Genomic DNA, 12,274 nt, shown 5'->3' with positions numbered 1-12,274 from the left:
CTACGATATTATTGCAGCTGGACGTGATGGTATTACTATTGACTCACCGTGAGTCAGTGCCTAATCGGAGCTGGTGGTTGTTGTAACTATTTGAGACCAGGTTAAAGTAACCTGAATATGGCACTGTTCATGAAGCAATCAACTACAACTGAAAACAGATTCCCGTGAATCCCCATGGAACAAGGCACTGTACACTGATGTGAAGGGCACATGGAAAGACACACAAGAAGGGCAAGTTAGCACTGCTCCACGCATACATGTGTGTGAGTTGCCAGAAGACAGTGCAGTGGAAACCTCGCCATGCACGTGCCTCCAGCAGCCGGCCTACGCTGTTGCAGTTTACAGCTGCTGCAAACACGCACATGCAGTGACACCACACTTGGTGCACACACCTTAGTTGCAGGATATAACAATAGTATATGTGCAACTGACTTGAAAGCATTGACAGTGTGACAGGTTTTCCTCAGTCACCACTACTTGTTTACTGTAATTACCAAGTGCAATAATATCATGGTTGAGTAGGACATCCGTTTAAACAACAACATTAATAATAATAATAATAATAATGATGATGATGATGATGATGATGATGATGATGATGATGATGATACATCCACAGTTCTTGTTCATGTTTGATGCCATTTACAATCTGTAATTTGGGGGTAATTGAAGGTCTGCTTTTCCTAGTCAGTAGGAGGTATTCCTCTTAAACTCGTACGAGGGTGATCTCTATCAATGTACTCTTAAAGGTGCTCAGCATATTATCATACCACTGTAATTATTTGATTTAACATGCATCGTTGGGAGATTGGATGAAATGACAGAACATCCCAAAACAATGAATTACATATCCTTAGGGTGTAGTAGTGTGAACATAAATGTGTTTCACATGATTCAAAAATGTCCTTCTTAGAAGTTTGTATTGGTGGGTGGGGATGACAAGCTTTTTGGTTATATTCTTAGGGACTGTTTCTCAAGAGAAAAGTTATTTTTGTTGTTTTGATCCCAACAAATCATCTAAAAAATAGAAAGCAAGTTAATTTAGTTCATTAATTGATATACAAATGAACCATTGTTGAAGTTAGATACAGTGCACAAATAGACTTATTTTAAAGTAATTATTACTTAAGTGCTCATAGTGATTTTGTCTTGTTGTAGGTGAAAACAAAGCCAACGCAAATGAAAGTAGTGGAGTTGGCAGTATTGCAGGTGGTGGTAGATATGACAACCTTGTGGCAATGTTTGATTCTAGGCACAAAAATGTGCCATGTGTTGGTGTCAGCATAGGAGTAGAGCGGATATTTTCTGTCATGGAAGCACAATTGGCAGCAAATAATTCAAAGATGCGTACAACTGAAGTGGAAGTTTATGTGGCTTCTGCACAGAAGAACCTGCTGGAGGCACGGATGAGTCTCTGTAGGGAGTTATGGGATGCAAACATTAAGGTCAGAACATTCATTTCTACTAAAGGAAGTGGAACTTGACTTATTCATTATGATAATCTACTGTTTCCTGGTTACATAATTTTAATAATAGAGATGTACTGTGTTCTATGTAAAAATCTGACATCCAGCCTGACCCCCCACCCTCCTGATTCCTCCCATTTAACCAACCTGTGGTCAACTTCCTGGAATTCCTTAGCTCCAGCTTGACCCCACCATCGTTCCCCAGGTCCTTTCCTGGATCCACCTATCCAGCAGTTCCTACCAACCAGCTGTCCAGCAGGATGAATGGCTACCGCCAGACTGTTGCCAAGAACAAAGTTGACCAGCTGGTAATACAAAATATGTATGAGCAAAACATGCTCAGTTTTAATGGCTGCTTCACAACCAGAGCTACCTGGATCCTTCCTCCCCCAACAGCTTCTCTGAACTACTCATCTGGGAGTTGTCCTTACAATACACCTTCCGCTCCTGTAATCATCCTGGCCTCAATCTCTGATAATCCTCTGTCCCCACACCTTGCACCCAGCAGTCTCCTCTTCTTCCGTCCTGTCAATCCGTCCCAATTTACTTCCCCGTGCTACCTTCTGCGTGCACCACTTGCTGCTCACCACTGGCTCTGACACTTGTGCAGCACATGCCCAGCCTGTGCAGCTGCCACCCTTCCCTCCCAACATTCCTAGTCAGCAATCTGGCTGCCTCCTTCCGAGCCACTAGTTGGCCACTCCTAATACGTCTCCTTCCCTGCCTCCCGCCCGTCTCTCTCTCTCTCTCTCTCTCTCTCTCTCTCTCTCTCTCTCTCTCTCCCCCCCTCCCCCCCTCCCCCCCCTCCCTCCCTCTCCCCCCCCCCCTCTCTCTCCACCACACACTGGCATTGTGTGTGCAGACAGCGCTATGTAGGGGCGCACACACACACACACACACACACACACACACACACACACACACACTGTAACTCGAAACAGGATTACTGTGAAAGCTATAGTCTGTTCAGAATTGCTTTAGGATTGACAGTTCAACAGGAGCAAATGGAGGTGTGGAGCAGAGTTGCCACTTCTAGTAGGGACTTAGCGCAATTTTACATTTCATTCAACTGACTCAAACTCACAGCCACTGACTTGTGTAAGAATGGAACTAACATCAATGTCTTGTGGAGGACCTTCACTATGTTTCAATTTTAGTTTTATTTGTGGCAACAAAGTTATTAAGATGATATGTACACGTTACAAAAATGCACTTTCTGATGACATTGCCAAATTTTTGACATGTAGGGTAACTTTTTCGTTATTGAAGTTGGGTGAAAACATTAACAGTTGCATACCAATGCTGTATGTTAGGGGTCAGCGACTGACCCCACAACCATCACACATTCTCTAACTAGGATAAATCACATTACTTATGTATTTCCATAATTTTGGCAGATTAGAAGATTAGAATGTCAATTATTATTACTGGGAAAGGGTTTCTGGGATAAAGTTTTTTTTTTTTTTTTTTTTTTTTACATTTATTTGTATTAATTTCACAATTACAAGAATTATTCAGAATCACACTCAGAACACTTTACAATACGAACTACTACTTCTTTCTTGGTGTGTGCAGGGCAGATATACTTCCTGCAAGAAGTGCAAGTCTTCATGTGCTTACGGTCTTTGCTTCTGGCTCATAAGTAACAGCGTCCTTTCTTTGGCAGATTATGCACAGTTGCACGTGTTACTCTCCGTTGCGGCTCCGGAACGTTGTTTCCTCTGCTCACATCACCTTGATTTTGATTACAATCATACCCAAAAGTTGATAACGCTGTAGTGCATGTTGAGTGCGTCTTTTCGTGTTGAGGTCACAAAGTTTATGAGCAAGATGTTTCAGGTACTTCTTTCTTCCAGAACTCTTTGTTGGGTAATTCTTTGTCCATTCCTTGTGTGTATCTTGAAATACAACATATGAGTTGTATGCTGCAATGTCAATCAAGTTGAAAAACACCGCCATTGGCCATCGACACGTTGCTCGACGGCAGCTGTACGTTCTTACACACTTATCGAATGTATCCACTCTTGACTTTGTACAATTGTAGAATAGGATGATTTCTGGCTTCTCTTCTGTCACATTCATACCGTGATGTTGGGTGGACAATACTGTAACAACCTTTCCTTTCTTTGGCACGTAACTGACTAAAGTGGCATCATCACTAAGGGCAAATCGGATTGTTCCTGGTGTAGCTTTTTTTTAGAGAAACAGGACGATGTTCTATAGGAACATCGCGTTTGTCACTTCGAGTAGTACCAACTGTAGTTATTTTCTCTTTCAAAAGATCAGAAGCGAGTGGAACGGTAGTGAACTTTCTGTCTATGGTAACATTTCTTCCAGATTGTTTGAAGTTAGGCGTTTCAATCAATCTTCTAACTATTTCAGGGCCACTGTTATGGTTCTTCTCATTAGCGTGCTTTCCAGTGTAGGGATCCACAGCGAAGCAGTATTTCGTATCTGAATTGCATAACAGGTTCACCTCTATTCCATATTTTCCTGGTTTTGTTTGAATATATAGCCATGGAAGGTCACAAGTTCTTCATCCACTGTGACTGACTCACTAGGATTATAAAAATCAGGAAATTTACTATCATGTTCCATATATCCCTGATAGGAGCAAATTTGTCGGTCTGTTTTCTAGGTGCTCGAGTTAGAGCATCATCAAAATGCAAGCACTTCAGTAAGTCTCAGTCTATGCTCCAAAAATGAAGCTCGGAACATCGGAAAGTTCTCTTTACTAAATATATCATTTAAACTGTCCCTGTTCTGTCTATGGACTCCACAGTTCAATAGAATTACAATTGCTGACACAATTTCTTCCCTTTCAAATGATTTCGAATTTTTTATGAAAATATCTTCAGATGATTCCCTAAGATTTCCAAGCTTTGATTGGTACACATGAAGATGTTATCCAAGATGTTATCATCGAAGTACACGAGAAAAGCTTTACCTGGTGTATCAGGTTTTATCCCTGGCTTAGTTCCTTTCGGGGTTCTCATTACGTTAGCAACAGGCCTCCTCCTTTGATTTACATAAGGGCTTCTCTTCCATATATACTTAGATGGGGCCACCATGTCTTTTTCAAGTTGATCAATTTGTGCTTTCGGCCTGGGTGGTCTTCTTGTTGGTTGAATATTAAAATATGAAAACAGAACGGAACACTAGCAAACTAAGCACTCTACCGAGACACACAACCTAATATACTCCAAAATATCTGCAAAAAGTAATAAAAATCAATACTTACCCAGTTCACTTTCATCTAACTCGCTGCTGTCAGAAACTACTTGATCTGGAATTTCCGTGACTACATCTTCAGTTTCACTGCTTGAGCTTTCGGATAGTTCACCACTAAATTCATTGTCTGCAAATTTCTAATTTCGTCATTGTCAATTTCATCTTCTTGTACATTCTGTCAAATGCCACAAAGATATTACCTTCCACTCACCACACTGTTTACCGGTTGACTGCGAGTGGTGATTGTTGACCTGCTATACCTTCAGTTATAACAATCACTATAACTCAACAATGAGTGTAAACCAAAAGCTGTTCTTATTTTCGATTGTAGCAACTATAATTACGATAAATGTCACGTATTTATTAAATAACCTACTGAACATGACAGGAGTTTTAGCCTAAAAACTTCGTTGGGGTCAGTTACTGACCCCCCCCCCCCCCCCAATTGGTATGCAACTGTTAAGTGAAAGAAATCTTAAGAATACTTCACATTTCCATCTGCTGCAAACTGAATCTGTCAGAGTTTTCTAACAGGAGATACTGTTAGTTAAATATTATGCTCAATAATCCGCTAGTGTGTCAAGTACTAAACACTTGCCTGTAGGTCTGCAATTAGCCTGTTATTAAGTTTCCTGATCAATATTCTTATTTCTAACAGAGCAGAAGATAATTTAATTGGATAGATAAAAAATCTACTCACCAAGTGGTGGCAAACACACACATAAAAGGAGGTTGTAATTAGGCAAGCTTTCGAACTCAGTGGCTCCTTCATCAGGCAAGAGGTTTGGAGGAAAAGGAAGGGAGGTGAAGGAAAAGGCCTGGAGAGGTCTAGGAAAAGGGGTAGATTTTGGGAAGTCAGCCAGAATCGCGTGTCTGGGAGACTTACCGCATGGGAGTCTTTCCTTCTCATCCTGTGCAGTTGTGTGTGTGTCCTGCTGCTGCTTTGTGACAAGATTTTTTATTTTTTCTAGGGTTAAATTATAGAGGAGATTTATGCATGTTTAACACAATGACAAAATGTATCTTAAAGGGGGCAATTGGTATTGAGGGAAAGACCAAAGTAATACAGACCAGTACTTCAGTATTGCTATTGTATTGTAAACAGTGATATTTGCTGAATACCTGATATGAACTTAATTTGGACTTAGATACTGATAATGCCTTGTTATCAAAATCTCAGAACTTAAGAAAATATAATTTTGTTATGTTGGCACTTAGTATTGTAAACTGTCCATTTCAAAATGCCGCTGAATCCATGTATACTCCAGTTTCTGTTGTGATAATGGTACTCCAGTCAAATGTGTAAATTTATTATTATTATTATTACTACTACTACTGGGAATATAACCATTAATTTGGCCCATGTTAACTCTACTGGATTGAAATGGCAGTGGTAAGATAGCAATTGTAGCCCTGTACGTTTTTTCCAGTTCATAGACTTTGTATATTTGGAACTATGGTTTATGGAGAGATATTAGTTCCATAAGCTCCACATTTCTAAAGTTATCACTTATATCAATGTTTCAAAGCTTAACCAAACCAACAATTTTCCCCTTTCACTTTGTCAAGGTGGGTGCCTTGTGAAGAACAACTGAATGGCAAGATGACTTATCTAGAACAAGTGATTATGCTTTTCCCAGATTTTGAATTAATGATTCTACGAACCACCCTGTAAATATACAACAGGTCATTTTTTTGTGATCACCTCGTGTCTCCTTTGCCTTAAAAACCAATAACTGGTTGAGAGAGAACCTTGCAAAATGCCTGCATGGTGAAGTAGTAGTCCGCCGCCGCCGCCACCCCCCCCCCCCCCCCTCCCACCCTTCCGCCCCACTGCTCTCCTCTTGCTGGAAGGCATTGCCATCTTTATTTTGTTGTGTTGTGTGTCTGTTCCTACTTGAGAACATGGCCAGAATAGATCCAAGTTTCATCAAGCGACTCTGTTCCACTGCTATTAAAGCCACTGATCTTCCTTAAAATCATTGCATTGCAACTATATCCTGTCTTCCCATCGACACCACAGAACCACAGAGATGTCCATTTGAAATCCTGGGCCATGCAAAACTGTGACTAAAATGTTTGGCTTCCTTGAAAGAGGCATGGTTGCTTAAGACTGACCAGTAACATATTTAGTGTTTAATGTTCCTTCCTGTGTTAATAATCTTAAACATGATGAGGAACCACATCCTCCGCAAACAAATCTATCTTGGTATTTCACTCCTCCACGCAACATTTTTTTCCTCAGAGCTCCAAGTTTTGATGTTTTCCAGCTTCTTTTTATTTCTCAAACATTTCCTTGCCAATCTTCACAATAATGTTTTTTTGTTTGTCTTCAAAACTGTAACAGTTCTGTCAATTACATTTTTAATTGAGAAGAGTGGACCATCATTAAGTTTGTCAGTCTCAAAGTTGGCATGTAACTTGCAAACCATTTGTTTTGATTGACTTCGTACAGCAGTCCCCTGGCCAAGGGAACAATGCCGAACTTCACCAGTCATAACTTTCTGCGAACTTCCTTCTGACATTGTTCAGTACCACACAACAAATAACAGTGACAACTAGTTAAATGCTAACTCATGCAACAGTAAAAATTATAACAAAACTACAGAGCAGCCGTGAACACACAGGACAGCAAGCTGCCTGAGACTAAATCACAGTGCAAGTGGGAAGTGTTGTGGTGGTGTGTTGAAGGTCTGGAAAACTTGTGTGTTTGCTGCGGCTACAGGTATTGTGGGATTGGCGGAATGCAAACCATGCCTCCCACATGGGCTCCCCTGCTACTGCTCCCATGATAATTGTCAATCCTAAAGTAATTTTGAACAGACTATAGCAAGTTTTCTGTTCTCTCTCTCTCTCTCTCTCTCTCTCTCTCTCTCTCTCTCTGTGTGCGTGTGTGAAGGGGGGGGGGGGGGGTTGCACGCGCATGCATGCACCTGTCGATGATTCAATGCTTTTGCTTTTCAGTGAATGGTCTCCTTTACTCCTAAAGTGTTTACATTTCTGTTTCTAGTATTGGTGAAGTGAGTGTAGTTTTATTTGATATGAACAGAGAGGTAAAAACAACATTGGTCCTAGACCAGTATTGCTTGCACCAAAATAGGGTTTGATGAGGCCCTTTACTAATTCTTCGTCACACACAATTTTTTCAGAACTTTATGAGCCAAATGCTCTGCATGTTTCGGCCTCCAACACTTCGCATTGGGAGATTAGGTGTGGTGAGGTTGCATCACCCTTACCACACAGCCTACACTTGGGGGCTTCTTTCTCTATAGCCATCGTGTGTAGGTGTTGAAGAAAAGTTCCCATGGGCCATCATCAGTCCTGCCACAAATTTAGTCTGTCTCCTCTTCGTGCCCAGGCTACTTAACTTCTCTTAAAACATGGCTTTGGCATCATTAGCTTGCCATGTTTTTGTTTTTGAATCATAGTCCAGTATTCTACATGCTGCCTTCTAGTCCAGTTTTGTAGTCTTGACTTAACCATCCCCTTAGTGATGATGAGGACAGGCTCTGATCCAATAAATGGAGTCGTTGCAAATGTCCTGGCCAGCCTATCAACTTGTTCATTACCACTGATTCCTGAGTGACCATGGACCCACAGCCGATTTACAATGTTACTTTCTCGTAGCCTCACAAGGGCTTCATGGCATTCGACAACGATCTTTGTACTGCTTGTAGGGGCTGCTAGAGATTTCAGACAAGCTTGGCTGTCTGGATGAATGGATATGTCACGATCCTTGTAGCATGTATGCAGATTCTTCCCCACAAATAGTCTGACAGCAGATGTTTCCAACTGCAATACAGTGGCCAGCTTCCCTAGACAGGATGTATTCTCTAGTCCTGGCTGTTCCTGTATACTCTGGCCCCAGCATTTTCATCTGTTTTTGACCTGCCAATAAACCAGACTGCATCCTGAATGTTGTTGTGCTTCATTCTTCCACTGCTCCCTACTCCAGTTGTTACATGGACAGGCTTATTGAAGCAGCTGGGAGTTAATTTAGCACATTCCCTACATTGGTGTGGGGTTTAGCATGTCCTAAAGGTACCCAGTTGTTTCCAGTTTTCAGCCATGCACCCATGCCGCTGCCTCTGTTTTAATCCACAAGTATAATTGGGGCAGGTCCGGCGTGGTTTCTATCCTAGAGGTGGGTGTACTGCTAATTCTGCCTGTTATGATTAAGCAGGCAACTTGCCAAGCTCTTTAGCAACCACCTTCTATTCTTCATGGTTCCACCACACTGTAGTCCTGTAAATTATCATGGGTCTTACCACAGTGTCGTATATCCAGTACATACTCGTGGGGTTTAGACCCAACTTTTTTCCAAAGGGTCTTGTAGTATTCGTAAGTGTACCATTCACTTTGGAAGATACATTTACACCATGAGATCAAAAGTATCTGGACACCAGACTGAAAATGACTTAAAAGTTTGTGGCACCCTCCATTGGTAATGCTTGAATTCAATATGGTGTTGGCCCACCCTTAGCCTTGATGACAGCTTCCACTCTCGTGGGCATACGTTCAATCTGGTGTTGGAAGGTTTCTTAGGGAATGGGAGCCCATTCTCCACGGAGTGCTGCACTGAGGAGAGGTATCGATGTCAGTCGGTGAGGCCTGGCACTAAGTCGGCATTACAAAACATCCCAAAGGTGTTCTGTAGGATTCAGATCAGGACTCTGTGCAGGCCAGTCCATTACAGGGATGTTATTGTCGTGTAACTACTCCACCACAGATCGTACATTATGAAAAGGTGCTCAAACATGTTGAAAGATCAGGGTGTATACGACCCGGGGCAACCGGGAAATCCGGGAAAAACCCAGGAATTTTTTCATCCGGGAGAAAACCGGGAAAAACCCGGGAATCTTTCGGAATTCCGGGAATTTTTCATTGTTTTAGCTTTAAGTTAAATTTTTGTAATTTTGACTACAGAATTGATTCTCTAGCAAAGAATGTTATTGTATCCTGCTACTGGAGAATGATACTGCAGCAATAAAATATAAACAAGAGGGGGAAAAAATAAAACTTTAGTGGCAAAGGAAATGTGCAATTTACAACAACAAACAACTGTGCACGCACAAGCGTCTGCAAATAGCAAAAATATGTCAAAGGACGTAGGGCAGAGACTGTAATTCTTCGCAACAATAAACTGCTTGCTATGAGCATGACATCACAACTGTTCACATTAGGTTCGTTTGACCAATTGCCAGCGATCTGTTGCGCATGCGTGTTTGACTCGCTTATAAGCAGTACCTTCTCCCGCGACTTGAAGTTTGGCTGTTAGCTGTATCGGTAGTAGCAGCAATCAGCCAGATGCAAACAAGAAATTTTTTTCTCGCGCGCGCTAGCTGCCAGATTCACACTTGCACAGAGTTGTCTGAGTTGTAGTGGGGAGGGGGTTAACCTCCACATGACCCCGTGTTTACGTAAAGTGAATTCGCTGCTTCTCTTCGTGTACTGCTCCCACGTCAAATGAAAACAAAACGGATTTCTGTGGCTGGGAGCTATCAAGTGAATTAAAATACATTCACATAATTACAGAGGGCAAAAATATATTATTAATTTCAGTTTTCTGACTATTTTATTTCCAAGTTAGTAGCGGTGAAGCATTAATCGCCTTGCAGAACAGTGAAGTTATTTTTGCAAGTTTGCTAAAGAAATTTGGCTTTATTAATCTTTCCGCCGAGGCGATCATTTTACAGTATTGGCTACTTCCGACTGTTCACTGAATTTCAAGTGCACGTTATCATCTTCTGCCACATATGGCATTATGCCATAATAAAGAACCAAAAATGAGATCGTAGAGTACTGGTACTCCAAGAAAATTTACATCCCTAAAACCACACTGAAAAGCTTAATATCAGATGGAACCCACTTCATTGTGAATCTGGAAAAAGCCAATTTGCACATCAAGCCGAATTATGCATTTTAGCATGGTTTACGAAATTTCGATGCTCTTGGAGTATCCTCTGATGCACTGTTTCTTTTATGGTGTAATGTAAGCTCTCTTAGTGCTTTATATACACGAACATACGGGCTTCCTAAACCACTGCAGTTGCACATGCACAATTATGCCTGTTTTCTGGTGCTCTCTGGCAACTGGTAAATCGAACCTATTTCTAACAGTCTCCGAATACTATTGCGAACAGTGGTTAGAAAAGCGTTACTTTCAAAGTAAATTTCTTTTTACGCAAGATGAATTATGTTACGTGTGAGAAAGTGGGATGGATATCTAAATCACAGAGCGTTCGAAACAGAACAATTTGAGGACCAGCCACTTACAAGAGTTTCGAGCCGAGACATTTATGTCATAATTTTAAATTTATTGGCACATTTGTGTGATGTGTCTTAAAATATAACACACGTAAAAAAAATCAACATTACATGTGAAAGCTTAGCTTCTGTTGTAGCATGTTAATCTTAGAGACATAACATTATATGTGATAGCTTAGCTTTTCTAGTAGATATACGGTGCGGCATACATTAATGTAAACCGTTAACTTTTCCTCTTGCGTGTTCGCGCTATGTGACCAGTGATCTTGCTATTGGCTGACTATAACACGTGTCCTATGTTCTGAATAGCCGCTGTCATCGGCTGACGAAATCTCGTGGCTTGAGATATGACTCGCTTACAAAAGGACATCGCAACTTCGGTTTCAACGCTCCGGAAACTAACGCGCTGTGTTTGGTGCAATTCAAATTTATACTTTTGTAATACGAAAATATGCAGGGTATATGTTGCTGCAAATCAAAGGTCTTTCCAAAATTTCTCTCTCTCTCTCTCTCTCTCTCTCTCTCTTTTTTTTTTTTAATTAAAGGTCTCTCCAAAACCTTCTTTGCCCCGTCTTTTCTTTTTTTTTTTCCAGGAATTTCTATGCGATTGTATAAAACGTTAACCATTCAAAGGATTCATAAGTTTTACAGTTCCGAGGGAAAATCTACGGAAAACCTACTGTCACTTGGCACATAAAAAGTGTATTTTCGCCAGGGAAAAATCATATTTTTTAAACGAGGTATCCGGCAGAAATCCGGGAATAATCCGGGAAATTTTTTTTTTCTTGTCCCCATATACACCCTAAAGATGCAGTCACCATCCTCGAATTGCTCTTAAACAGTGGGAAGCAAGAAGGTGGTTAAAACATCAATGTAGGTCTGTGCTGTGATAGTGCCATGCAAAACGAGGGGTGCAAGCTCCCTCCATGAAAAACACGACCACATCATAACACCACCGCCTCCAAATTTTACTGATGGCACTACACACGCTGGCAGACAATGTTAACCGGACACTCGCCATACCCACACCCTGCCATCGGATCAACACATTGTGTACTGTGATTCGTCACTCCACATGACGTTTTTCCACTGTTCAATCATCCAATGTTACACTCCTTACCCCAAGCGAGGTGTCGTTTGGCATTTACCAGCATGATGTGTGGCTTATGAGCAGCTGCTCGGCCATGAAATCCTAGGTTTCGCAACTCCCGCTTAACTGTCATAGTACTTGCAGTGGATCCTGATGCAGTTTGAAATTCCTGTGTGATGGTCTGGATAGATGTCTGCCTATTACACATTACAATCCTCTC

The 12,274-nt window shown here is 41.3% G+C and overlaps 1 protein-coding gene across 3 annotated transcripts in view; it reads left to right on the top strand.

Annotated features, from left to right (window-relative positions):
* LOC126177104 (histidine--tRNA ligase, cytoplasmic) overlaps positions 1-12,274 on the top strand; it is a 66,599-nt gene that overhangs the window by 38,469 nt on the left and 15,856 nt on the right. For all 3 annotated transcript variants that reach the window (XM_049924365.1, XM_049924367.1, XM_049924366.1), the window contains one exon: positions 1,159-1,445. In XM_049924365.1, the coding sequence (XP_049780322.1) occupies positions 1,159-1,445 (287 nt within the window). The remainder of the gene's footprint in view (positions 1-1,158; positions 1,446-12,274) is intronic.

The sequence above is a fragment of the Schistocerca cancellata genome, chromosome 3, assembly GCF_023864275.1.
Source record: "Schistocerca cancellata isolate TAMUIC-IGC-003103 chromosome 3, iqSchCanc2.1, whole genome shotgun sequence".
In the NCBI taxonomy this organism is placed as follows: Eukaryota; Metazoa; Arthropoda; class Insecta; order Orthoptera; family Acrididae; genus Schistocerca; species Schistocerca cancellata.
This window is presented reverse-complemented; position numbering and strand designations above follow the sequence as displayed.